Here is a 23,668-nt window from a genome sequence, read left to right on the forward strand (position 1 = left end):
ACTGCTGCACTACCACCACTACCACCAGGAAGGTACACCGCGAGACCGCCAAGTGGGAATGTGGCGTCTCCTTCACCCGAGCGCCGGCATCGGGTGGCGTGCGGCAGTGGCAGCATCCTGGGGGCCCACTTACCCTCGGGCAGCGTGCCGAGGTTGAGGCACGCCAGGTGGAAGGTTTTGGTGCAGTTGCGGTGGTCGCACATGACGAGCTCGCCTCCGTCCTTGCAGCGGAAGCATTCGCTGTCATGCACCTTGTCCGCTCTCACTTTGCGCTTGCGATACTTTCGCTTGGGCTTCTTGTCCACAACCGCCGACTGTGCCCGCACACGAACACACACTGTCGCGCTCGTGCACAGACGCCGGTGTGTGTGCACATGTCACTCGGAGCAGACGTCCGTCGCCCCCAGACCACGAGGCAAAAGCGCGACCCCCAGGCGAGACCGGCGCGCTGCGCACAGCGCCGCCATTACCTTGGGCCGCACGCCCAGGAAGCCGCTGCAGTTGGGGGCGCCGCACATGCACACAGTCTTCTCGTTGCCCAGGCAGTCCAGGTTGTAGTTGAACGTCAGCTCCGTGCCTGTACGTGCCCGCCAGTAGGGTTTATCATTGCATTAACGGCGCAGCCTTTGCGCACAACACAACTCCAAAATCCACACTCACATGGGACGCAAGGTACGACAAACGAAGCAATGTGGAGGCAAGACGACAAGACTCATACTGGGTTACAGAGGGCTGCTCGTGCTATAACTACACAAAGTTTCAATATCGTATTCGAATTGTAAATTACATGGGTGATCATAAACGTTCCCTTGCCTCAGTAATTTACTCCAGACTGAGACGCTCACAAGTGCAGCACACACCGCACACTCGCCGTGTAAATTATCAAGGCTATAAAGGTGATGAGGACCCTGGATGGGGGCTGTATATACATGCTCCCACACGTGTTCTTGTGTGTGCGAGTGTATGCAGAAGTGAGAAACAGTGATGTAGTGGTTAGCTCACGGTGCTACGAACCTAGATACAATTCCCGGACACAGCTAACGTCTGTGGCAATTGATATCTGGTTGACTCAGCCTTAAATGAGTATTTGGTGCTGTGTGTAAACATCGCCACTGTGTAGACAAAGGCAGTCGGGCATGGTGTTGGCCATCCAACCCCTGGTGTGCCGTGCCAGCCTTCAAAAGGTCCTTGCTAACAACACTTGCCCCAACAGTCTGTTAAGTCTATACGGGGGCTCTTTGTCACCCAATATGCATATGAAAAGTGAAGTTTCAGTTTTCTGGTATCACAATTTGTTACTTTAGGTTTAAAAGTCACCGGATGAGCATGTCATTATACTCTCTTCAGGGTTACATGCCAATCAGGATCCCCTCTTCTTCTCTGCATCTACGGTTATACTATGACGAGACACAGCAAATGTAATTCATTTTTCAACTCTGTTGACCAACCAGTAAATATTTAGGAATTATCTTTAAACTCAGTGACTTCGGTTTAACAGCAAACAAATAAAACCAAAAGGCTTGACCTTGAAAATAACAAACTTGAATATTGAGTGGTACCCTCGTGAGCATGCAGGGGCCTTACCGCATGGGATATCACTGACAGCGAAGAGCCCCACGCGGGTATCCCCATTCACTGTCCACTTCTGCGTCTCGCAGTTGGGCTGGCAGCTGTGGTTCATGAAGCGGGAGAAGTTCCCCTTGGGCCCCGCGTCGATGATTCGGTCCTGAGCTCATGGCGCAATCCGGGAGCAGCAGCGGCAGCAGCGGCAACATCACCACCCACACGCCCAGCGCTCAGTGAGCAAACTGATTCAAATGTGCCCAGCACCTAGCACTCACTCATTTAGCCAGGCAATCGGATACTTGTTACAAATCTAGTGTAAAGTCAAACGCATTTGATAAAAAAAAAAGTATTTGATTAAAAAAATCAAAACATGTTAACATCCTAATGTAAAAATTTCAGTTTATATTTCATTAATAGGTGTTGCTATTGAAATTAGACTAAGTTTTGGCTGGATCTTAAATCGGGCCAAACAGGCCGGTTACTGATAATTGACCGATGGCCACCCAAAACCCCAGACACCAAGGGATGCCCAGCGGCTCCCTCCTCGTGAGTTCGTGGCACCATACCGGTACTACGGTGCCAGAAGACCCACACATGGCTCTGCACTCATCGACTGCTCCTACTTGACATCCGCAGCCTCATGACGCACATTTACTTTTGATGCACAAACTAATTGTGCATTCACGCACGTGGCCTGCGAGCATGGGGGCAGCTGCTCGCCGCTCACCTTGTCAATGGTGAGCATGTAGAAGTTGGTGAGGTGGTGTTCGTGCGCATGCTTGATGCGAGCGCGGCACTCCTCCTCGTCAATCAGCTCCCCCACGTACTCGTTCACAAACTCCCCCTGCCGTCGGCATCACGCAGAGCACAGCAGGGGCACGCTGGTTAGCCGGAGCCATGCCACATCAATACGGCTGCACTCACCTCCTCACGACCCCGCCCACCTCGCTCACAATCCTGTCCACCTCCTCCTCGTGACCTCCATCATTACCTTACTCACCTACCTCCTCGCAGCTACACACACTTCCTCACTCACGGACACGCTCATTTCATCCTGCGCTTCCTCACCCACGGCCACGTGAACTTCTCATTGACACCCATCCTTCCCCCTCTGCGATCTCTGCCCAGCCCCCATGCTCACATGCACGCCGCGTGGCTCCACATGCCTTTTTGATGTTGGCCTTGGCTCGCAGGCCCCAGCCCTTATTTTCGCTGCGGAAGATCTCGGCGTCGGGGTAGATGCGCTTGTTGAAGCACTGGTTGTGGCAGCGGTGGCCCGCGGGGCACACCGTCGGGTGGCACTCGTACAGAAGCATGCGGTTGAGGCACTCCGAGTCGAGGCCGCAGGGTGACTCGTCCGCGGGCTTGCAGTTGCAGCGCGGGATCTCGGACAGGTCGGCTGTATAGATCTGGACGCGACCTACCGGTTTGTTCACCTGTGGCACACGCAGCAGCACACGCTAGCATACATGGGGTACACGCTCCCTACACACGCGCACATCACGCTCGTATACGCAATTTGCTCGGGTGTATTTGTGTGGTAGGGTGTGTGCATGTGCGGTACATGTTGTTTGCGGTGTGTATATGGGCGAGTGTAGGGTACGGTGTGTATATGCGTGTGTAGGGTGTGGTGCACGAGTGGTGTTCGTGGGGTAGTATGTGTGTAGGGTGCGGTGTGTGGCATCTGCGCACCTTAACATGCTTGTAGGGTGGAGGCTTGCGCTGGCTGCGCTCATTCTCCTGTGCCTCCTTCTGCGCCTTCACCATCTTCAAGTCCTGGAAGCGGCTGGCTGCCTCCTGAAGGGCTGCACACCACGGCATCACCAACATCACCATCGCCACCACCAAACCACAACACACCAACATCAGCACCAGACAACATCGTCACAATATAACACTACACGAGATCACATGACCTATTATCATACCATCACCGCTCCACACTGCTGCCATAAGGGCACAGCAATGGGATCATCAAAGCAGCCATATAAATCCTGCAGTTGCTGCCAAGTCAATCCCCAACTCCAAGTTCTGCTCCGAGTCTCCAGCTGTCTGGCTTTCGGGCCACCCAATTGGTCACCGACCTCTGGGTGCCATGCCAATGGCCATCCCTGTATCCCACCCTCCTCCACGCTGCACTCGTGCTCAACCCATCACGACCGCCTCTTCCCGCTCACATATTTGCTCTCCTGCGACATTATATATCAAACCTCTAAGTTACTTATTCTTGGTTGAAGCCCCAAGGCATCTTAGATCACGCTACCGTGGGCACCACGGTAGATGTTAACTACCTTGCCTGGTATACAGGAGGTTGTGGGTTCGATCCCGACCTTGACGCCTGTGTATTTGGAGTTTGCATGCTCTCTCTGTGGTCAAGTAGATTTTTCTCCAGGTCCTCCAGTTTTTCCTTCCACATTTATAAATCAACATGCGTTTAGAGAATTTGGCTGTCATAAATTTCCCCATGATAAGCCACTTCGTTGACGTATCATTTGAGGCCAGGTCACTTCTGAAAAAGAGCTGCATTGCTCGGTGGGCCTTGCCTAGTAAAATCAAAAGTTAGTTAAATATTCAACTGCATTAATAGGCCAAAAGCTTATATTCTAGTCCGTGTCATGGTATTGTAGAGCCAGACTTACCAAAAAGACGGCTACGTGTCAGAGACGGCAAACATCCTTACTCCACCTCCGTGAAAGAAATACGCAGAGGCACTCCCAGGGAGCCAAAGCACACAAGCAATGACCTGATCTTCCCAGCGCAGGCACTCGGCCCTCACAGGCACCCGTGTCAGGCGAGCTTGGGCCTAGGGTGGCCCACACCGAGCTAGGAAAGTGGTGCCCAAGAACAGCAGCAGAGCCCAACCCGTCCCACAGATCACATCTCCACGAACCCTGCTTGAAGATTCGGTTGATGCCCTTGGTCCTGTTGGCCGTGCTGCCCTTGTCTCCCTCCAGGTAGGGGAAAACGCGTGCCTGGTACGTCCAGAAGAAGTCATGCGAGCCGAAGAAGCGCACGGGGAACTCGCCCAGGGAGTGCCGCAGGGTCAGAATGTTGGTGGGCAGAGAGCGCGGGTTGCACACCTCCGCTGGCCACCACCTGCATTACACAGTGGCATTGATCCTTTCTTAGTTTGGCACAAGACCGCCACCACCGGCAAGGTGCGATTGGCATTACGCGCCCGGCACGACGCAACCGGCGCAGCGCGGCGCAGCGCGACGCAGCACGGCATAATAATCATAACACACAATAAGCATAACACACAATACACATAACACACAATAAGCAATGCACAAAAGCCTCAAGAGCACAACGAGCACAGCACCTGAAGAGATATGCAATTATATGTGGTGTAAGGTAATGTATATTATAGCACACAACAACACGGCTTATAGCACACTTACTGGCCTCTATGGTAGAGTTTATAAACAACATAATTGGGACGAGAGTAGAATCTAAAATCTGAATAATCGAAGCCTCTGTCCCTGGCAACCTCAAAAATGCCTCTCACAATCGGCGACTAAGAAAGAGCACGAGCCGGCCATCCCCTCCCACAGTCCGCATGCCGAGGGCAGCGAGGCCACGCACAGAGCCAGGGCACCACAGGGCACACGCATGCACTCGTAAAGCAGTTTAAAGGATCTTGACATTGCTTCACAGCATATTCTTGAGCCTCATTCTCATGTTGTGGTTGTACATGTGGAGACAGGAAAGTGACACAGGAATGTGACCACAACCACACATCACTTTTTAGCCCTCGTGTGAGCAGGCCTGGTGTCTCTCTTCCAGCTAACAACACCATTCTCATCTCCAATTTACATAAACCTCCACAATACCACACACACACACCTCTTCACATGTCACAAAAAGTCCCCTGAATACATCCACAAAAACAAAAATTATTTAAAACTATAAACTTATTTTACCGGATAAAGCCCACTGAGCTATATAGCTCTATTTCAGAAGCAACCTTGCCACAAATGATAGCTCAACAAAGTGGCTTATAATGTGGACATTTATAGCAGCTAAATACTCTACACGCATGTTTCTAAATTATGGAGGAAAAAAACAGCGTTCCGGGTGAAAAATCCACGTGACCACGGGGAAAACACACAAATTCCAAATAGACAGGTGTCGGAATTGAACCCGTGACCTCCTGTATACCAGGCGAGGTCGTTAACATCTCGCCACCAGAGACCCTCACGCTGAACACGTGGCACTAAACCACACATCTCATCACACGCTCACAGACCTGTAGCTGCCCACTTTGACCCAGACGACATCGCGGTAGTGAGGCCGTCGCCCGGCCTTGCAGTCGTTGCAGTACCAGCTGCCCTCCGGCATGTCCATGCAGAGGCACTCGGGGTGGAAGGCGGCAGGACACGCCTCACAGCACAGCAGCTTCCCTCCTGCGGCAGCGCACGGGAGCATCAGACACGGTACATCCTATGCACCCGGCCTCATCACCAACAATCACTCCCAGGGTTCGTGCTGACACTACCTTCTCAATCAAGGCCTGTCAAACCTTTATCAGAACCTCCGTTTACAGCAGCTAAAACACATACTCTTTGGTTATTTTGGTAAAGTCAGGTAGGTGAAATATTTTTTTTAAATCACAACGTTTCGATTGCAACACAAGCAATCATCATCATGTGTGACAACCACAGCAGGAATTTTTTTACTGAAGTGGGAGAGATACCGGAGTTAAGGAGTTTATAGAAGTCAGAGAGGGCATCTCTCCCACTCAGTAAAAATGTTCTTGCTGTGGTTGTCACACCTGATGATGATTGCTTGTGTTGCAATCGAAACGTCGTGATTACATTTTTATTTTTTTATTTTTTCAAGTACGTGACTTTACCGAAAGAACCAGAGTATGGATCCTTGCAGTCACGAAAACTTCAAATGTAGAATAAAACACATACGTTGAGCATTTTCATCAATAAACATCAGTTTCATTGTTCATTTTAAAAGTGGAACTTGCACGTGTCATTTTCTAATCTCGTTCTGTCTCACACCATGCATCAAAATGGGCCCACACGATCATACAAAATAGATTCCTCCATTTAATTTTGAAATATGACGAGTAAATCAAGAATCCACTCCCGCGGCATTCAATTGCCCATCACTCCCTGGCTACATGTGTAAATCGGCCGCAAGACAACGTGTTGACTGCCCACTGTTACCGTGCTTCCAAGACAGTTTTTTTATTATTTGAAAAGCATCATTATGCCAAGTTATTTGGAAAATATACAGGAAGGCTAAAAATGTACATGTCCTTATTATTACTTAAGTTCAGAAGTACCCCAGCGAGCTGTTTTCCACATTTAGCCTGCCCGATGCCGGATAAACAATACAATAATTCGGCAGCGCCTCCTGCGCCGACTGAAGCCCACGACGTGCACTGTGCATCACGTCACGTCATGGCGAGTGGCTTCCCGCGGGGTTATCTCGCTCGACCGCCCCGTCTCTCGCTTCATCTCCTCTCTTTTAGTCTCATTCACTCTGGTTTTGTCCTCCTTGCGTTATTTTCCTCCGTTTGTGTGTCCTTTGTTCTGCTGCTCGGAGGGCATCGACTCTCAATAGTGAGGCAGTGCGGCAAACATGGCGTTTACAGCAGTAATTTTTTTTTGTATTATACACGTATTTAATAGTCTTTGGGAAAATGTTATTGTATCATATTCTCGTTGCATTTGCAGCCAGCCAGACTTTTTGGCGAGCCGGAGCGGGGTTCACTTCTAATAGTGCCGCTGCCGGGGTTTTGCTGTGAATGCATAAATTAATTAGCTTGCAGTGATTTAATCCAAAAGCAAACGTAAAGATAAACAATTCCGTATTAGGAAACGGGGAGTGATTCTGATTATATGAATGCACTCGACTTGAATAAGCCTCGTAATTTCTCCTCGTTCTTTTTGGAAATTCAGTGTTTAAAATTAGAAAAATAAATCCAACTTTAATTAAATCGCAGAGTTTTATAATAACAATTAGGGATGCTACCCTGCCATTGACAGAAAAGCAAACACTCTGGCTCCAAGATGAGTTGCCCAGACTGAATCTGGCTGGGTGGCGCAGCAGCTAGAGGACTTGACAAGCTGCACAAGGAAGTCAAGTCCGCTCATCGCTCTCGGGTCCCTCAGATATATAAGTACCAATTTTTGAGAAGACATCAGTGCTCAATGAATGGAATAATCTCCAACAGGGATGTGGAGTTGCCATCTCTGACTCCAGGGTGGTAATGATTAAGATTGCCTATCCATAGGACCCTTTATGCTCATATCAAGTTGATGAAAATAGTCGGCTTTACCCTTCCCGGTAAGAATAAAAGGTGTTAAGATGTCTAAACGCCAAATAGACACCCATCACAAGGCAACAAAAGTCTGCATTACCACACATGCTAGTGGTAAAATATGCAAACAAACATGCTTTGATAATTATATGTAATGTCTTTAGAAATCGATTGGCCTACACCAGACAGCCTCCCTTGTGGCCTTGTCTCACCAGTGTCAGACCAAAGAATGCCGAAAGGAGAACAGCATCTTCATGATCATCGTCTCATTGCCCGTTTGACGAGCAACAGGACACTTTGACATTGAGCAGACTACAAAACCGCCAAGTTCCCCACCTCTTGAGCAGACGAAGCACCAGCTAACGTTAACATGCGAGTGGTGGTTGCAGCCCTTCTGGGCCGCAAAGTGTTTTGGGCACACGATGCTGTTGGAGGCCAGGATGGTGCTGCCTGCTGCGATGCAGTTGTCCCCAGTGTGGTACGCTACGGGGCACCGTACGCAGCGCATGAGGCGGCCACCTGCGCAAGGAGCATAAGCAACACGCACACGCGCACAAACATTCGTTGCAGGTTACACACACACGTGTGTATGTTTAACTTCTTTCGCATCGTATATAGCCAACCGTGTTAATCGGAGGTGTGGGGTAAGACAACAAACTAAACACAAATCTGTTCTAAAGAAATTAGTTTTAAATCTATATAATTTAAAAGTGCATCACTTCAGTGGCTTCCAAATATCGGAAGAACATTCCAGAAGGCCGTAGAAGTGCATCTGAAAGCGCGCAATGTACACACACACGTTCACAACACATTGTCGTTGCAGTATTGGGCCTACGTTTGAGAAAGAGTATTATAAAATGGTTTTGACTCTTGGGAACCATGAATAAGAATGCACAACTGGATGTAAGTTTGCAACGTGGTTTAAATTTTACATCTGTTGTGATGGACATGTTTATGCTATACCATAGCATGCGGTGTGTAATGGTGTGGTGTGTGTGTGTACAATGTGTATGTGCATTGTGTGATGGTATGGTGTGAGGGGGCAGTGTGTGGGTGTGTGAGATGGGATGGTGTTTGCATATGTGCTGGTATTGCGTAGAGAGCGGCTAGCACATTGCGCTACGACACCGGTGATCTGAGTACATTTTCTAATCACGGCCAAAATCCGTGACAAATATTTGACCTGGTCCTGGGCCTCGTCTAGGTTGAATAACCCTTAAATTATTAGTACCTGGTTCCGTATGAACATCAGCACTGGAAACACAAAGGCGGACAGGCGTGGTGCTGGCCACCCACTACCTCTTGTGCCATTCAGATCTTTATTAAGTGCTCACTAACAGCTCTTGCCCCAGCAGCATGTTAAGGCTGCACAGGGGACCCGTGTCTTTGTTTAGTGAGCGATGGCGCAGTGTGGGAAGGCGCGCACCCCTGAATGCGCGCGGGTTGTCGGGCTGTGAAATGTGACAGGCCAGGCACACGTGCAGCGAGCAGCGGAAGCCCTTGCCCTCCAGCACAGTCCCGCTCAGGCGCCGCACGCACTCCACGTGGTAGAACTTCCCGCAGAGCGGCGCGAGGCAGCGCTTCAAGTCGGCGCCCGGCTCCTTGCAGTCGAAGCACGTGTGCACACCTGCACCGCCGCCGTGCAACATGCGCAGGGCACGCCGCTCACCGATACCGCCCGACTCCAATACATTGCGAGCACAGGAACACATTGTGTAAAAAAAAAAGTGTATTTGTAACTTAAATTCTCCAAAATGATGCCGAATTATTATTTTGTGCTTTACATTCATTATATAGTTTTGTGTCCATCTAGGACATATCTAGCATTGGTTTAAGCAAGCCTGGCTCTGCTGATGAGACACCATGTCGAAAGCACCCAGAATCTGGTTGTGTTATACCAACGCTGCTGCAAACATGCACTCCCAAAAGGCTACGTGGTTGATGGGATGTGTGAAAATACTTAAGATTGTTTTTGTTGAGAGGCAAATATAAAAAGGAGGTATGGCTTTTTGTGCGAGCACAAGTCTATACATAATGTTTAAAAACATGCAGTATAGAAAAAAATAAGAAATCCATTTCAGTTCAAAGCCGACGAATGTCATCACCACTGTGGTATGTTGCAGCATACGTGCATCCCGGTGAAAATTTGAAGACCAATCACCTGCGGAGGATCGAGTCCCAAAAATCAAGGTGAGCCACGAGCTTTACCTCCCAAACTTGCCCTACGTGTATCCATGCGTGACATCAGTAACACAGAAGTCAATATTTGGCTACGAGCAGCTGCTCTATGGGATGAATGTCAGTGCTGGGACACAAGATTCAGCGGAACAGGATAGAATTTAACGTGCAAACGAGCACACCGAAGAAGTGGACAAACAAACAAGAGACTACAGAAGAGGTCGAACTGCCGGTACATAGGGGAGATGAGCAAGGCAGCAGACGAGTTCTTATAAGGAAATGCTGGAGGAGCAACATGAGGGAACAGAGGCTGTGCGGGAGAGAGAGCAGTGGCCGCGGGACTGGAGGACGGCAACCCCCACAACCAGAGTAGAGAGCATGGCAGCTTTATTTACAGGGACCAGTTTAGGGATCATTTCAGGTATGGTGGTTACCATAACCGCGGTAGCGAGATGCTAACTACCTCGCCTGGTATACAGGAGGTCGTGAGTTCGATCCCAACTCTGATGCATGGATATATGGAGTTTGCGTGTTCGCCCCGTGGCCGCATAGATTTTCTCCGGGTCCTCCGGTTTTTCCTTCCACATTTAGAAACATGCGTGTGGAGTATTTGGCTGCTGCGAAACATTTCCACATGACAAGCCACTTCTCGTTGGGCTATCTTTGTGGCCAGGTCACTTCTCAAAGAGTTACATAGTTCAGCGGGCCTTACCTGGTAAAATAGAAATAATTAATAGTTTTTAGTTTATAACCGGTCCCTCGATAAAGTATAATCAGAAACATAAGTCTAAAGCAGGGAGAGGTAACTCATGGAGAAGAGCTAGGAGTGATGGCCACAGGGAAGAGAAGGCCTCACCTGACTTGCATTCGCTGCACATGAACTTGCCGGAGGGCATTGTGTCAAGTTCCATGCAGGATAGGTGGAAGGCACTGCAGCATTGGCCCTCGCAGAGTATCAGCTCCCCCGTCTTCTCACAGATCTGGAGACACGATGACATGAGAGAACATTTGCAGCAGCAGAGGGGAATTCTGAACGACGCACGGTGGATATGCCGCTGGTACAGATACAGAATACTGTGATATATTTGGAGACAAATGATGGCACGGTGGGTTAGTGCACCTTGCTACGAGCCTGTATGATTCCCATCCATGTCTAGAGTGATATCTGAACTGGTACTTCACCAACCCTCAATGACGAGGGGGGGGGGGGGTAAAGTATGGTTAAGAGACCCACACGACTGACAGTGTGGGAATTCTTCATCCACCAGTGAACTGACAAGGTTCTGCATTTAAAATATATACCAATTATTGTGCCCTCCCCTCCCCAAAATACAAAAGTCTATTTTTATACTTTTTGCATTGTGTACAGTCTGGAAGCTGCCCACAAACCACATTTCAAGTTTGTTGCATGTTGGGAAGTATGCTCAACATTTCGAACAGACACACATATTTACAAATTTCCCTTTTATATATATACCCAATGGTGCCATGTAGATGCTAAAAAGTGATGGGCCAAACACAGATCCCTGCAGAACACCACAGAGAACCGGTCTAATTGGTGACTTGCAGCCATCCTTCGTGACAAAGTACCTACGTTTCTTTAAGTAAGAGTGGAACCAGAACAAAGCTATGGCAGAGATCCCCATTGAAACTTCCAGTCACTCAAGGAGAACCCTGTGATCAATGCAGTCAAATGCCTAGCTTAGATCTAGCAGAATGAGGAGACTGAAAAAGCCTTTTCATGCTAACAAAAGATTATCATTGATCTCCCTTACCTGAGCAGTCTCGGTGCTATGCTCTGAACCCCGATTGAAAGCGGTCAATTAGATCATTTGAAGCCAGGTCCTGATGTAAACGAATGACCACAGCTCGTTCCAGAAATTCAGACAAATACGAAAGGTTAGATAGAGTGAAACATTTTTGGTAGCTCAGGATCAAGACCCAGCTCTTTTTAAAGTGAGGCGACTGCAGCCATCTTAAAAATTTCAGGAACTGTGCCGGTTTTGAGCGACCAGTCTTCTGACCGAGGGTGAATGGCCTCAGTATAACTGAATGGTACCGTAACAGCCCCGGACATCTAAGTCATGAGAAATGTAACCTCTAGAGCATTGGTTCCCAATCCGTGCTCCGCAAGGAAATGGGAAGTGGCCATGGAACCATTGGAGATACAACCATTTAGAATTGTTAACTTTATCAAATATTATTGGATCACAGTGGTCCACTAAAAATGACGAAGGTTGCTAGTGACAGTCCGCGGTTCAGATACGTTGGGAACCACTGCTGTGGGGAAGTCACACAAATATAAAATATCACCAGTAAGTGGCCCAATAGCAGCCTCCATCACAGATCAAGCACTACCTGTATAACCCGCCGTGATGATGCAGGCAGCCCAGACATCCACTAAATACTGAGAGACCCACCCTACCCAAGCACTGAGAGCATCATGCTGAAGTCCGAGCCCCCTGTCACTTGGCTCCTGACCCGGCCGGCTCACCTGGCACACGCTCTCCTTCTTGGTGGAGCCCCCGGCCCCGCGCTCAGAGCGCTTGTGAGAAGACACCGTGGCCAGGGACAGATCGGCGCTCTCCTCGTCCTCCGCAGGTCCCTCCACCTGGCCCTCCTCTGACACCTGACCAACCACGACCATTGTAGTTAAACACTCACACGTGTACGTACCCACCTGTGTGCATGTGTGCGAGTGTGGGTATGTGTGTCCACGAGCGTTAGTGTAGTGTTTACTGCACTTCGCTAGGGACCCAGTGACCAAAATTTAATTTCCACTTATGGCCAACATCAGTGACAACTATCTGAACTGGTCCTGCGTGAGCTTGTGTACGTATGTACATGTGGGCGTGTGTACCTGTATGAGTTTGCGTGTTTAAGAACGTGCGTGAGTTTGGTTGTGCGTGCGAGAGTCCAATTTAGGTGTTCCGAGCGACACACACACACACGTTTCTGTGTGCTCTAAACTTCACCTCTGACTCCTGAGCAGAGCCAGTATCACCAGACGCCGCCTTCTCTTTCAGCGGCACAGGGCATGATGAGGCCTCGGGCGCCGACGCGCGGTTACGTTTCTTCAGAGGCTTGCACGCATCAGCCAGCTGGCTCACCTCTGAGGGGACACAGAGGGTCCAAGCATCAACACAGCACACATGGAGACACAAACTCAACACTGCACACACATACACAAGACACAAGCACATGTGGTTCCCTTGAGAGAGCTCAGTGACTCACAACACAACGAAAAGGACAAGTACACAAAGCACGTGACACTGCACATTACACACTGCATACATTATACACAGCAACGCGTGCAACATTCTAGAGGGTTATCACAAGAGGAGAGTCTGCATTTCAATGGACGTTGGGTCGAGGAGGGCAGTGCGACGGGATAGCATGGCGCACGAGTGTGGAGCAGCTCTCCAGCAGATCGAGCCTTGTGGCCTCAGCCTGGCCGGCAGAACCGGCTAGGCCCTGCTCCCAGCGCCAAATTCAGCAATGACAAAATAACTTCACCCCACTCTGCCGGGGGACGTACGTATGCATGTTGAATTTCTTTCACACCATACATAGCCAACCACGCTAATCGGGACATGGGGCCATATTGTTGCATGAAGCTTTGTGATTTCATGTTTTGGTCTCCAATGCCAATCTTGGATCAGGCAATGACAATGCACTGAACTGTCCCGAAGAATGGAAGAGCGCCATGTGCTGCCTGTGTACGAGGCGGCAGTTGGGGATCATCCCATGGGCTGGATTCTGCTGTGATCCCAGTGGAATTACAAACCTGCTTCTCAATTCCAGAAGAAAGTTTCGGGTGAAAACAGTGAGAAAACCCAAGCACAAAGGAGGCTCACATGGACATGTGGAAAACAGATGGTTCAGAAGAGTGAAAATAAATGGCCAATGCCCTTCTTCACTGCAGAGTGCCAGATGTAATATTTAGCCTTGTGAGATAGAGGGATATTGTCCAGCATGAAAGGGGGGGGGGGGGGTTATTGGCAGGCTACAGATGAGAACACATCCCACCTTTATTGCGTAGTATCAAAGTTCAGCCGTGAATTTGGATCAGAGTGGGCGAGCGGCACAGTGGTTCACTGGGCAGCCAGGCAAGCTGGGTGGGTGGTGTTAGCTGGGCTAAGGGGCCAGGTGCGGCTGGCTGGCTGGCTGGCTAGGGGGTTGGTGGGGTGAGGTTTGTCGTGCTGGCCGCTCCTCCCCGTGCTGTAGTCACCTGAGGGCCCGGTTGGCGGTGCCGGCGTGGAGTAGCTCTCGGGGGACGTGATGTCTTCCGTGCCGGCCGACCTGTTCTTGTCAATGTGTGATGAGGGGTGGTACACGTCCTGACACGCACACATACAGCAACAGTCGCTCGTGTGCATTTAAAGCTCATTTTGCTTCACATTAGACATGTACTCTTCTATTGAAATGCAGAGAAAAGTTGCAGAGTACTATAATAATGATGAATTATCATTGCTATATTAAAATGCACAGTGCGTTGTTACTAGTGGAAATGAACACAAGTCACTTAAAATGTCACTGCAATAACTGTAATGTTGTGCAATCTTTACAAATTGTCATGAATGTTGCACAATTTCATTAATTCAAATTACTGCAGTTGTGCAATTATTTGATGTAAATTAAGATGCGGAGATCCGTCACCATCATCAGCCATGATTCATCGGTTCCGCAGCATGGATGGATGTATGTACACTAAAACTTCGCCCATTGTGGATTTGACCATTTGCACCAAATTTATTGAGGTACAGTTCGCGGATCGCGCCCTTGTGGCTCGACAATTTGCGGTTAATGGCGAGATTCCCGCATGCATCGTAAATGAGTACTGCACTCTACCCAAACTACTCGCGATGATGCTGCCACGGAAGAATACACAGGCCATCACCATCATCATCATTCATAGTAAGTAAAAGTATTTTTAGTTTGTTCTTTTTCAAACTGCATATTTACTGCACTGTCATTAACCTTGCCTTCATTTTCAAGTTTACTTTCACATGTAGTGTGAGTATTTGTTTTTTTATTCTATACATTTACTGTACAAGTTATAATTAACACTATAGGAAATATTAATAATATTTTACATTAAATATACTTCCTGTTTCAGGTTTGGGTATATGTAAGGGAACATAAAACAAAAGGAGAGGATGTTATATTACGAACCGTGAACCAAACCCGATGTTTTCCACGTGATTGAGTTTGTGGATCTGCTGATTGCGGCTATTTTTAAGAACATAACCCCAGCAACAATCAAGCTTTTGGTGTCTTCATTATAACAAAAAACCTGCGCACAGGGGAGTTATATCATTATTTTTGAACCCTGAAAATGTGTTTGGCTGTGTGATGTGGTGGAGGGTTTTTAACGGCTCATATTTGGTCAGATCAAAATTCAACTGCCAACGATAAACAGGCAGTAAAGCGGTATAGAGCTGCCGACGGTTGCGGATGTTTCCATGAGGCTGGTGTCAGCGTGTGGTCACGGGAAACAGCAGCACAGGGTGGCACCACGGCCAGCCAATGGGTTTCTCGGCACGAGTTTAATCAGCCGACTCCACTGCACCTTGAGGTCCTTCTTAGACTTCTTCCTGGGAGACTCCTCAGCAAAATCTCCAGTCGACTCAAGTAACTTCTTGGTGGGTCGCCTTTGACGCTTCGCACTGTCGCCCGAGTCTGTGGCACAAGGTAAATGTTCTAAACGAGCCCTGCGGGAAATTGCTAAGGTTGTCAATGCAAACATTCTCCAATGGGTGGCGACACCGACGGTCAAAAAGACACGGACACAAAGGTTCCTTTTGTAAGGGGTATTAGGAAGGGGTAGACCTGCACTGGGATCATGTGGCACTGCAAGGGATGCCCTCAATACATGGGGCACAACTCAATTCAACCTCATGTAATTTGCTAAGAAAAGCACAGAGATGAATTAACAGTTTTACAAGGGAAACCTGGAAAGCACATGGATTACAGATGCTCACCTGTAAAGCGGCATTTTGAAAAAAGAGCTAGTGGAACACAGATCACCATCGGACCTTTCAACCCACTGGGCTGAAAATCTGGCCACGAGGTGCATGGTGGCCTTTGACACGTGACCTGCCATCGGTGATCACGAGAGCGTCATCCCTCATTTTGGTGCATTTCCTATTGGTACTCCCACTCTATTACAAGTGCTAAATAAACATTACAAGGGAACTCACCAAACAATCCAGTGCAAGACCCTCATTACAAAGAGTATTCTGATGCAATGGAACATTGGGCATAAATTACGATCTTTAAATGTCTTTATTTACACAGGGGCACCTCTCATCATTTAATCGCAGGTAAGGTTTAAACTCGGGATTGAAACTGGTCAACAAAGCCTCCATCACAGCGGGGAGGTCATCGTAGAGATGAGCACGCCAGCTGCAGAACGCAAGCCGTCAAGCCCAAGCCATGGAGCCGCCGCTCGGCATTCGAGACGCCAATTCCAATGCTCCCAGCGACATGAACCCCAGGATCCCACAAATCACTGGAGGTAAAGGATTTCAGCTTCTGGTTAAATCAGCCATCAATGAGAGGAAATTAAGTCTGTCATCAAGGTAGGACCTGCTGTGCATTGGTTCTGGGAGTGAAATGAAGCTGCTCTCTCACTTCCAACTGCATCGGGGCATTGCGAGTAGCACTGGACACAAAGGCCCCCTGCTGTTCTGCTGTTGGGGCTGGATGGGGCATGAGTGGAGGGGGGGTACCTTCGTCCCCAATGGTGGTGGGCTTTGTGGGCGGCCGGTAGCGGTACTTCTGGCGCTCGCTCAGCGTGTCCCACTGCGCACGCAGGATCAGCTCCACTTCCTCTTCACTCGCGTCCGCGTGGTCGCGCATAATCTACGCCCACGGCACGCACGACAGAGTGACCATCGCTGTGTCTACACCGTCGTTAATGCTGCCACACAAAATTAACACAACTGATAGGGCATTTAGTTATCGCGTCTCCACCATCCTTTGACAAGCTGCACGCTCGCACTTGTGTGCGGTGTTACACAAATCATGTAAGATTCATGTCCGAGAGGAAATGAAAGATGATCACAGTTGGTGGATTTTACTTCTGTTCGTAGTTCCTCAGCACAGCTGAAATAATCTCTCCAGACCACCTTGCCGCTGTCACCAGTGATACCTCAATGCCTTCTCTTCCTGAGAAAGTAACTGGTCATGCATGTAACTGGTTTCGCGCAAACCATTTTGGACCCACGTGCTTAACTTTCAACAATCAAACTTCAACCCCAATGTTTGGAAAGCCAAACGGAGTTCACAAGTCACACACATACACCTTACGCAAAAGATCCTTCTTCGATCTTCTCTAATGATTATGGGCCAATAATCCTAAACCGCATCCACCGCACAAACCAGGGCAAATGCGGTTACTTGATGCACAAATAGAAAGTTAAAACCTCTCCTGTGTACAACTGTAGCCACCGAAAACAGACCATGGAACACATAAGGACTCAATGCCCAGCTCACAAATATCAAGGGGGCATCAAAGTAACACTCTGCAATTCCTTCCACAATTATCTGTCTCAATCACCTTAATGGAAAATATGTTGTTGCTCAACTTTATTAGCCATATGAAGGAGAAGACTGGTCATGCTGGGATATCCACTTAAACATTTGTGCATCTGAAGCTCAAGCATTCACACACAAATTAGAATAAAATTAGAAATTATCAATGTCGCAGTGGAATACTGCTCTTAAGTCTAAGTGGAAAATTAACTCTGAAATACAAAACAAAAGCAGCATCATCATCCATCAGTGATTTCATTCAACTTAACCTGGCAATGATATCTCAATTGCTTTGTAATCGTATAAAAATGCGGGGAATGGGGCGCATTGCCTCTGTCAAAAGCAGATGGGCCACACCAGAGTTTAAAGAAGAATGTTTAAGTTTCTCCTTAAACAGAATCTGTGGTGCAGAGCCAGCGTTCTCAGCCAAACAAGAATCTGAGTGGCACAGGTCTGCCTCCTACCTCATCCCATTGCCATACAACTGACCAATAACACTGACCACGTCTCATTTACGATTATGACCCATATTAGTTTTCAAATACCATAATTGATACAATTCTGAATATGATTAAATAGAGAAAGTTAGGACAACACAAACACATTGTGCCTATAAAAAGCAGTCTTTTTAGAGTAAGTAGCACCTGCACTGATGATCTTAATGAGTTACAACGTAGTCCCCTGCACACACGTAGCCTCTGCTCTGTGGAGAAGATGACACGGAAATGTTCATGTCTCCAGCAACAGAAGTGCCCTCGGGATCACGTGACCTTTGCTCGATGCTCCCTTATTGAATAACAGCTGAAATCAAGGAAACTTATTTCGTTGTGAGAAAAAAACATTGAGGAAAAAGAAAAAAAGAGAAAAGCAATCAACCTACACAATGTAATATCCACACCAGTCAGGTTATAGAAAAGAGACAGCCAAGCAAATATATAATGTGTTTTTGGCACACCAAGATTGCTCAGTTTGTTTTTATACAGGACCCCACTTTCCACAATGCGTGATAATATGCAAGTCAACACGTTGTTGATATGCAGAAAATGTGCACATTAAACAATTCCTTACAAAGCCTTCACGTCCGCTTCGTGGTAAGAAAATACATGGCATTGCCAACATTTAATGAGGTCCTACAATGGGAATTAATCAAGGAGTGCGGGCATGGTGAAGCGACCTACAGCTGTCCACACTTCCCGTGTGAAAAGCCCTGACCATGGAAGACAAGGCTCACCATGTGACACAGTACACCAACCCCCGTGATCCTGCGACCCCCGTGACCTGTGCCTTGCCCGATTCAAGCGCCGGGTGCGGTTCCGTCTGTGCTCTCACCTGTGGTCGGTGCTTCTGGCAGAAGTAGTTGTAGCGCGCCAGGGCCATCTCACTCCGCTTGCTGCCCTGGGGGGGAGGGTTGCTTTTCTTCTTCTTGCTCACGGCCGGGTCAGGGGCAGGAGCAGCTGATGAAGCCTCCCCCGTGACCACGCACGCAGCGGAGGCTCCGGTGGCGTCCATGCGTGCGGCTGCCTGCGCCCCATCTCCCTGCTTGGAGCCCTCAGGATGTGCAGCCACCCGCCCTGCGCTCGTCTTTCTGTCCCTCTTGCGAAGCGCCCTTTTGGGCACAGAAGCGCCAGCAGCGCTCTTAACCGAAGCGGGGGCTCTCACGCGCCTCTGTCTCTTCTTGCCGTTACTCATGGCTGCTCCGCCGGCTGCGCTCGACACAATGCCCTCAGTGGCAGCTTCTGTACCTGTACAGCCAGAGCTTACAGGGGCACTACTGGTACCGGGCTGCTTACAGGAACTACCCGCAGCCGACTGACGATTTCTAGATGTCGAGGTGCTTTTGCTGGCCGTCCCTGCAGAAGGACGTGACCTTTGGCGACCAGTAGTCGGCTGTACAACCAACTGCTTGCTGCCTTGGGCTATGATGGTGTCCACAGCAGCAGGTGGCGGCACTTTGGCTGCATCTATTTGGAGCTGTTGCTGCTGCTGACGGAGAGAGGCAGTGGGGCGTGAGGCATCACTGGCTCCCTGGCGCTTCCTGATGCGGGGTCGCGATGCTCCTCCACGTTTGCTCCCTGACTCCGAGTGGTTGTTGGCGGTGTTCGGGAAAAGCTGCTGACTGTTGACCAGCTGCTGAATGTTGGAGATGGACGAGGGGAACATGTGGCTGCTGAAGAAGTTTGGTAACGTTGGTCCAGTGCCGGACCCGGGCGAGTCGCTTGAGCGCGGCGACTGCCGGCCATTTCTCTCTGCTGCGTGGCCACTCTGCCCTCCCTTTTGCTCGGTATTTGCGCGTGCCTGGAGGTCCGGCTTGCCGCAGTTGGCGGGCGGAGCTGGGCTGCTAGTGGGCGCAGTGGCACGTGGGGAGCCCGAGGCCCCGGCACCATCACACGTTGGGCGGCTGTAGGCATCGTGCCGCTCATCGCATGACAGTGGTTGGGCCTTCGCCACCTCCGCCATCCCCTCCTCCCACTGCGCACGCACCTTGGCCGAGAAGTGCTTCGAGAGCTGCGGAGAGGCAAGGGAGCATCACGTGGGGCTTGGCAGTCATGAATAGCACCAGCGGGGCATACGTTAAAGTGGCATCTGTTATGACTGCATCACGTTTGCACATAGACACATGGCTCAGGACCCCCAACAAACACCACAATCAAAGTAAGTGCATTCCTTGCACGTCAATCTGACCATCGGCATGCAATACTGGTAAAAATCAGTATTGGTCACGTAATATTACCTTGGCCATTAATATACTCACTATGGTGTTCTGTGCAATGTTTGTATGATTAGCTACTTTCGTTGAGCTACCATTTGTGGCCAGGTCGCTTCTGAAAAAGAAACTACTAGCTCAGTGGACTTTACCTGGTAAGATAAAACAATTGCTTAGTTTGATTTGTATATATAAAGTTTTTGTTCTACCTTCTCTATATTTTGCACTCCTTTTGTTTTTGTATTGTCTGTTGTTGCAACGTTCTGATCTGCCCCTACTGGACATCTGTGAAAAAGACGTTTATAGGCCATCGTATTCCGCCAGTATACATATCCTGATTCTTGATTCTGTATCTGCTCTTGGTGGTCATCCTAGACCAGGGGTCGGCAACCAAAATAACAAGAAGAGCCATTTCTTTCCAATTCGGTACAAAATTCAGTATTTCACGAGCCGCAATGCATCTGAGTACATACTGTACATACGTACATATCGTCAAGAAGCAGCCCGTAAAGAGCCGCATGCGGCTCCGGAGCCGTAGGTTGCCGACCCCTGTCCTAGACAGTATGCAAATAAAAGACCTGTGCTGGGCATGATGGCACACACCAGAAACCCAACACTGGAGGCAAGCTGGTGAATACCATAGAGAATGTCATGAAAGACTTTTGAGTGTTATCGCCTTTTTGTGTTGGTTTTCACTGCGTTTCCTCCGAGATAAATTATTCCATTAAAATACACAAAAAAGCATAAATTTGCATTGATTTTATCATGTGTGCAGGTGCTAGGTGGATTGTTTGAACCATGAGAGATGGCACAGGCTTAGGAAGACCTTTGTCCAACAGCGAATGAATCACGGCTGTAAACGATTAATAACATACCCTTCCGCGCCTCACAATGCGATGACCTGAAATGGCGCATGACGTGTCATGAGATGTCATGCATAATGACATCTAGGCATGTGACATCATCACCGTGGCCGAAAAGGCTTACATATATTTAATCGGCTAGTTTTTGGCATCCCTTTCATTACGATGGCATGCTATCGGGTAAATTGCTTATAGCAAGACAACTCTACACTAATATTTAATTTATATTTTATCATCTGTACAAGAGTTATTGTGACCCCTCACTCCAGGTCTGAGCTTATGCATCAATGCTGTTGACCTTTGCTGAAAAGTGTAAAAATTATATTTAATGTTACTCATTTTACTATGCTTGATATTAGAATGCTAACCCGTACATACTCACATATTAATGGCAGTTATGGATTTAGTTTGTTTAGTTTATCAACATCCTTAATAATGAAGACTAAACAGACAAAAACAAGGAAATGTAGCTTAAATCATATTCAAAACAGCCATGACTGCAATGTTTTCAAAGTCTGCAAATATTACCTTCAGGTTCAGTTAATCTACTCTTATGCTAAGTATTTTCCAGCAATTCCATCTCATAGACGTGTTTTATAACCTGCTATGGAATTGGCATTAGGCCAAACCGTTAGACATCTACGTTTGGATGTCGTGTGTGCATGCCCACACAATGTTATGACTGCATTAGGTTTGCACACACATGCCAGATAGAGTTGTAGCTTATATTGCTTTGTACATGTGCAGCCCTTGGGCTCTCCGTGCAGGAATGCAGGTAACAACGCCCACCCGTGCAGACCTAATAACCACATCCGTAAATAAATGATCATAAGTAGTTATTGGAGAACACCGCCACCTCAGAACTTACAGAATAACTTACAACCAAGACAACATTACACTTCACATTCATCACAACTGCACACACACCTGCAACTCACCTCTCCCACTAATTGTGTTAACCCATCCCTGTTAACACAATTACTGCCAATTCAGGATTATAATATTGAATGCGAAAACCTGTGTCAAGGTAACAATTACTGCTGTATTAGCAAACTCTGATTATCAATTTTCTCCAGGAAAGTAAATAAATATTTCCTCTAAATCAGGGCTGTTCAAACTCTTCCAACCAGAGACCCCTTTAATGTGACCGAAACATTTGCAACCTAAAATATAAAATACAATTTGGGGTTTCTGGACCCTCTAAATGCACCCGCATTTAAAGAGTCCCGAGTCCATCTCATTACAATTGGACCCCTGAGGATGGTGACCCACATCTTGAGAAATGCTGCACAACACGAGGCCAGTTAGAAAAAATGAACCATGATATTGTCTCTTCTCAACACCATCCTGGCATATTTCTCACTTCTCCCACCAATCACGATGCAAGCAGTGCTGTCGAGCATTAGTAGTTGTGTATGTAGGTAGAACTTCTTTCACACCACGCGTAGTCAACCGTGCCAATCGGAGGTGCAGGGAAGAACAACAAATTTAAACACTAAACAAATGAGTTTTCAATCTAATTTGTGGGTGGCACCCACCACCACTTTGGGGATTGTGGGAAGAACACCAGGCCCCTTTGCGGTGCTCACCTTGGGGCCACTTGCTTCATTGACAGCAGAGCCGCCCCACGGAGCGTCACCCTGCAGCTGCTCGAACTGGTGTTGCCCCTCAAACGGCACGGTGCTCTTGTCGGCCACCCAGGTGCGCTGCACCACACCGCCGCCCAGCAGCACGATGTGGTAGTGGCGCACCGTCGATTTGGCGTATTCTGCAGCAACAGGACGCACCGAGGACAGATGGGCAAGGAGCACCTCCGTGGCGCCCTCCGAGTGGCTCCTATCATCACGAGCAGAGGCTCCCCCCTACTTCTGTGGCTTCCTTCCAACTCTGAAGATCACACCGAGTTTGGTTGCACAGTTCGAGGGCGACACATGCCACAGCCGCAATGACACTTGCAGAGACGCACACAGCCAACGCAGCTCCACTGCAGGCTTGATCAAGTTCTTCATGCGTAAGACAAGACCCCTTTTTGAGGTATAGCAGAGATAAAATAAAATCTCCAATTAATTTATTGTGGTTTAATAATAATTTTATTCTCAAATAATAAGTTGCTATCTTGATTTGAAGCTTTCGTGACTGCAGGAATCCATACTCTTTGGTTCTTTCGGTAAAGTCACGTAGGTATAACACCATGCTTTCCCACCTGATGACGGACGCTTGTGTTGCGCCCGAAACGTCGTTATCTATTTTATTTTATACCTATGTGACTTTACCGAAAGAACCAAAGAGTATAATCAGTTGCTGTTTGTGGTGTTGTTTTTACTATTTTTTTTAGTTGACATCTTTTGTCTTTGCAAACATTTTCAGGCCGTATTTTTACTTCCCTTCTTGTGCTCACCCAGGACTCTCTTGAAAGTATCTCAATGTCTCAGATCACAGGGTTGTATTTTGAAATTACATGGTAGATATTCGGAGTAACATAAAAAAACACAAGCAAACTTAGGTTCCATGCAGCAAGAGGGAAAAGGTCCATAAAGC

At 48.3% G+C, this 23,668-nt stretch overlaps 1 protein-coding gene across 6 annotated transcripts in view; it reads right to left on the reverse strand.

Annotated features, from left to right (window-relative positions):
- The window catches only part of LOC144931590 (uncharacterized), a 36,494-nt gene that overhangs the window by 3,734 nt on the left and 9,092 nt on the right, over positions 1–23,668 (reverse strand). For 5 of the 6 annotated variants that reach the window (XM_078855632.1, XM_078855628.1, XM_078855630.1 and 2 more), the window contains exons 4-21: positions 22,720–22,898; positions 18,893–20,068; positions 16,759–16,891; positions 15,597–15,706; positions 14,256–14,364; positions 13,000–13,136; positions 12,519–12,653; positions 10,881–11,004; positions 9,273–9,473; positions 8,183–8,365; positions 5,816–5,972; positions 4,457–4,662; positions 3,259–3,371; positions 2,733–3,002; positions 2,294–2,410; positions 1,585–1,726; positions 471–577; positions 134–314 (exon numbers count right to left, since the gene is read on the reverse strand). In XM_078855632.1, the coding sequence (XP_078711758.1) occupies positions 134–314; positions 471–577; positions 1,585–1,726; positions 2,294–2,410; positions 2,733–3,002; positions 3,259–3,371; positions 4,457–4,662; positions 5,816–5,972; positions 8,183–8,365; positions 9,273–9,473; positions 10,881–11,004; positions 12,519–12,653; positions 13,000–13,136; positions 14,256–14,364; positions 15,597–15,706; positions 16,759–16,891; positions 18,893–20,068; positions 22,720–22,898 (3,780 nt within the window). The remainder of the gene's footprint in view (positions 1–133; positions 315–470; positions 578–1,584; positions 1,727–2,293; positions 2,411–2,732; positions 3,003–3,258; positions 3,372–4,456; positions 4,663–5,815; positions 5,973–8,182; positions 8,366–9,272; positions 9,474–10,880; positions 11,005–12,518; positions 12,654–12,999; positions 13,137–14,255; positions 14,365–15,596; positions 15,707–16,758; positions 16,892–18,892; positions 20,069–22,719; positions 22,899–23,668) is intronic. The other variant, XM_078855633.1, reaches the window with a different exon arrangement.

Source organism: Lampetra fluviatilis, chromosome 4 (assembly GCF_964198595.1).
Source record: "Lampetra fluviatilis chromosome 4, kcLamFluv1.1, whole genome shotgun sequence".
Classification (NCBI taxonomy): Eukaryota; Metazoa; Chordata; class Hyperoartia; order Petromyzontiformes; family Petromyzontidae; genus Lampetra; species Lampetra fluviatilis.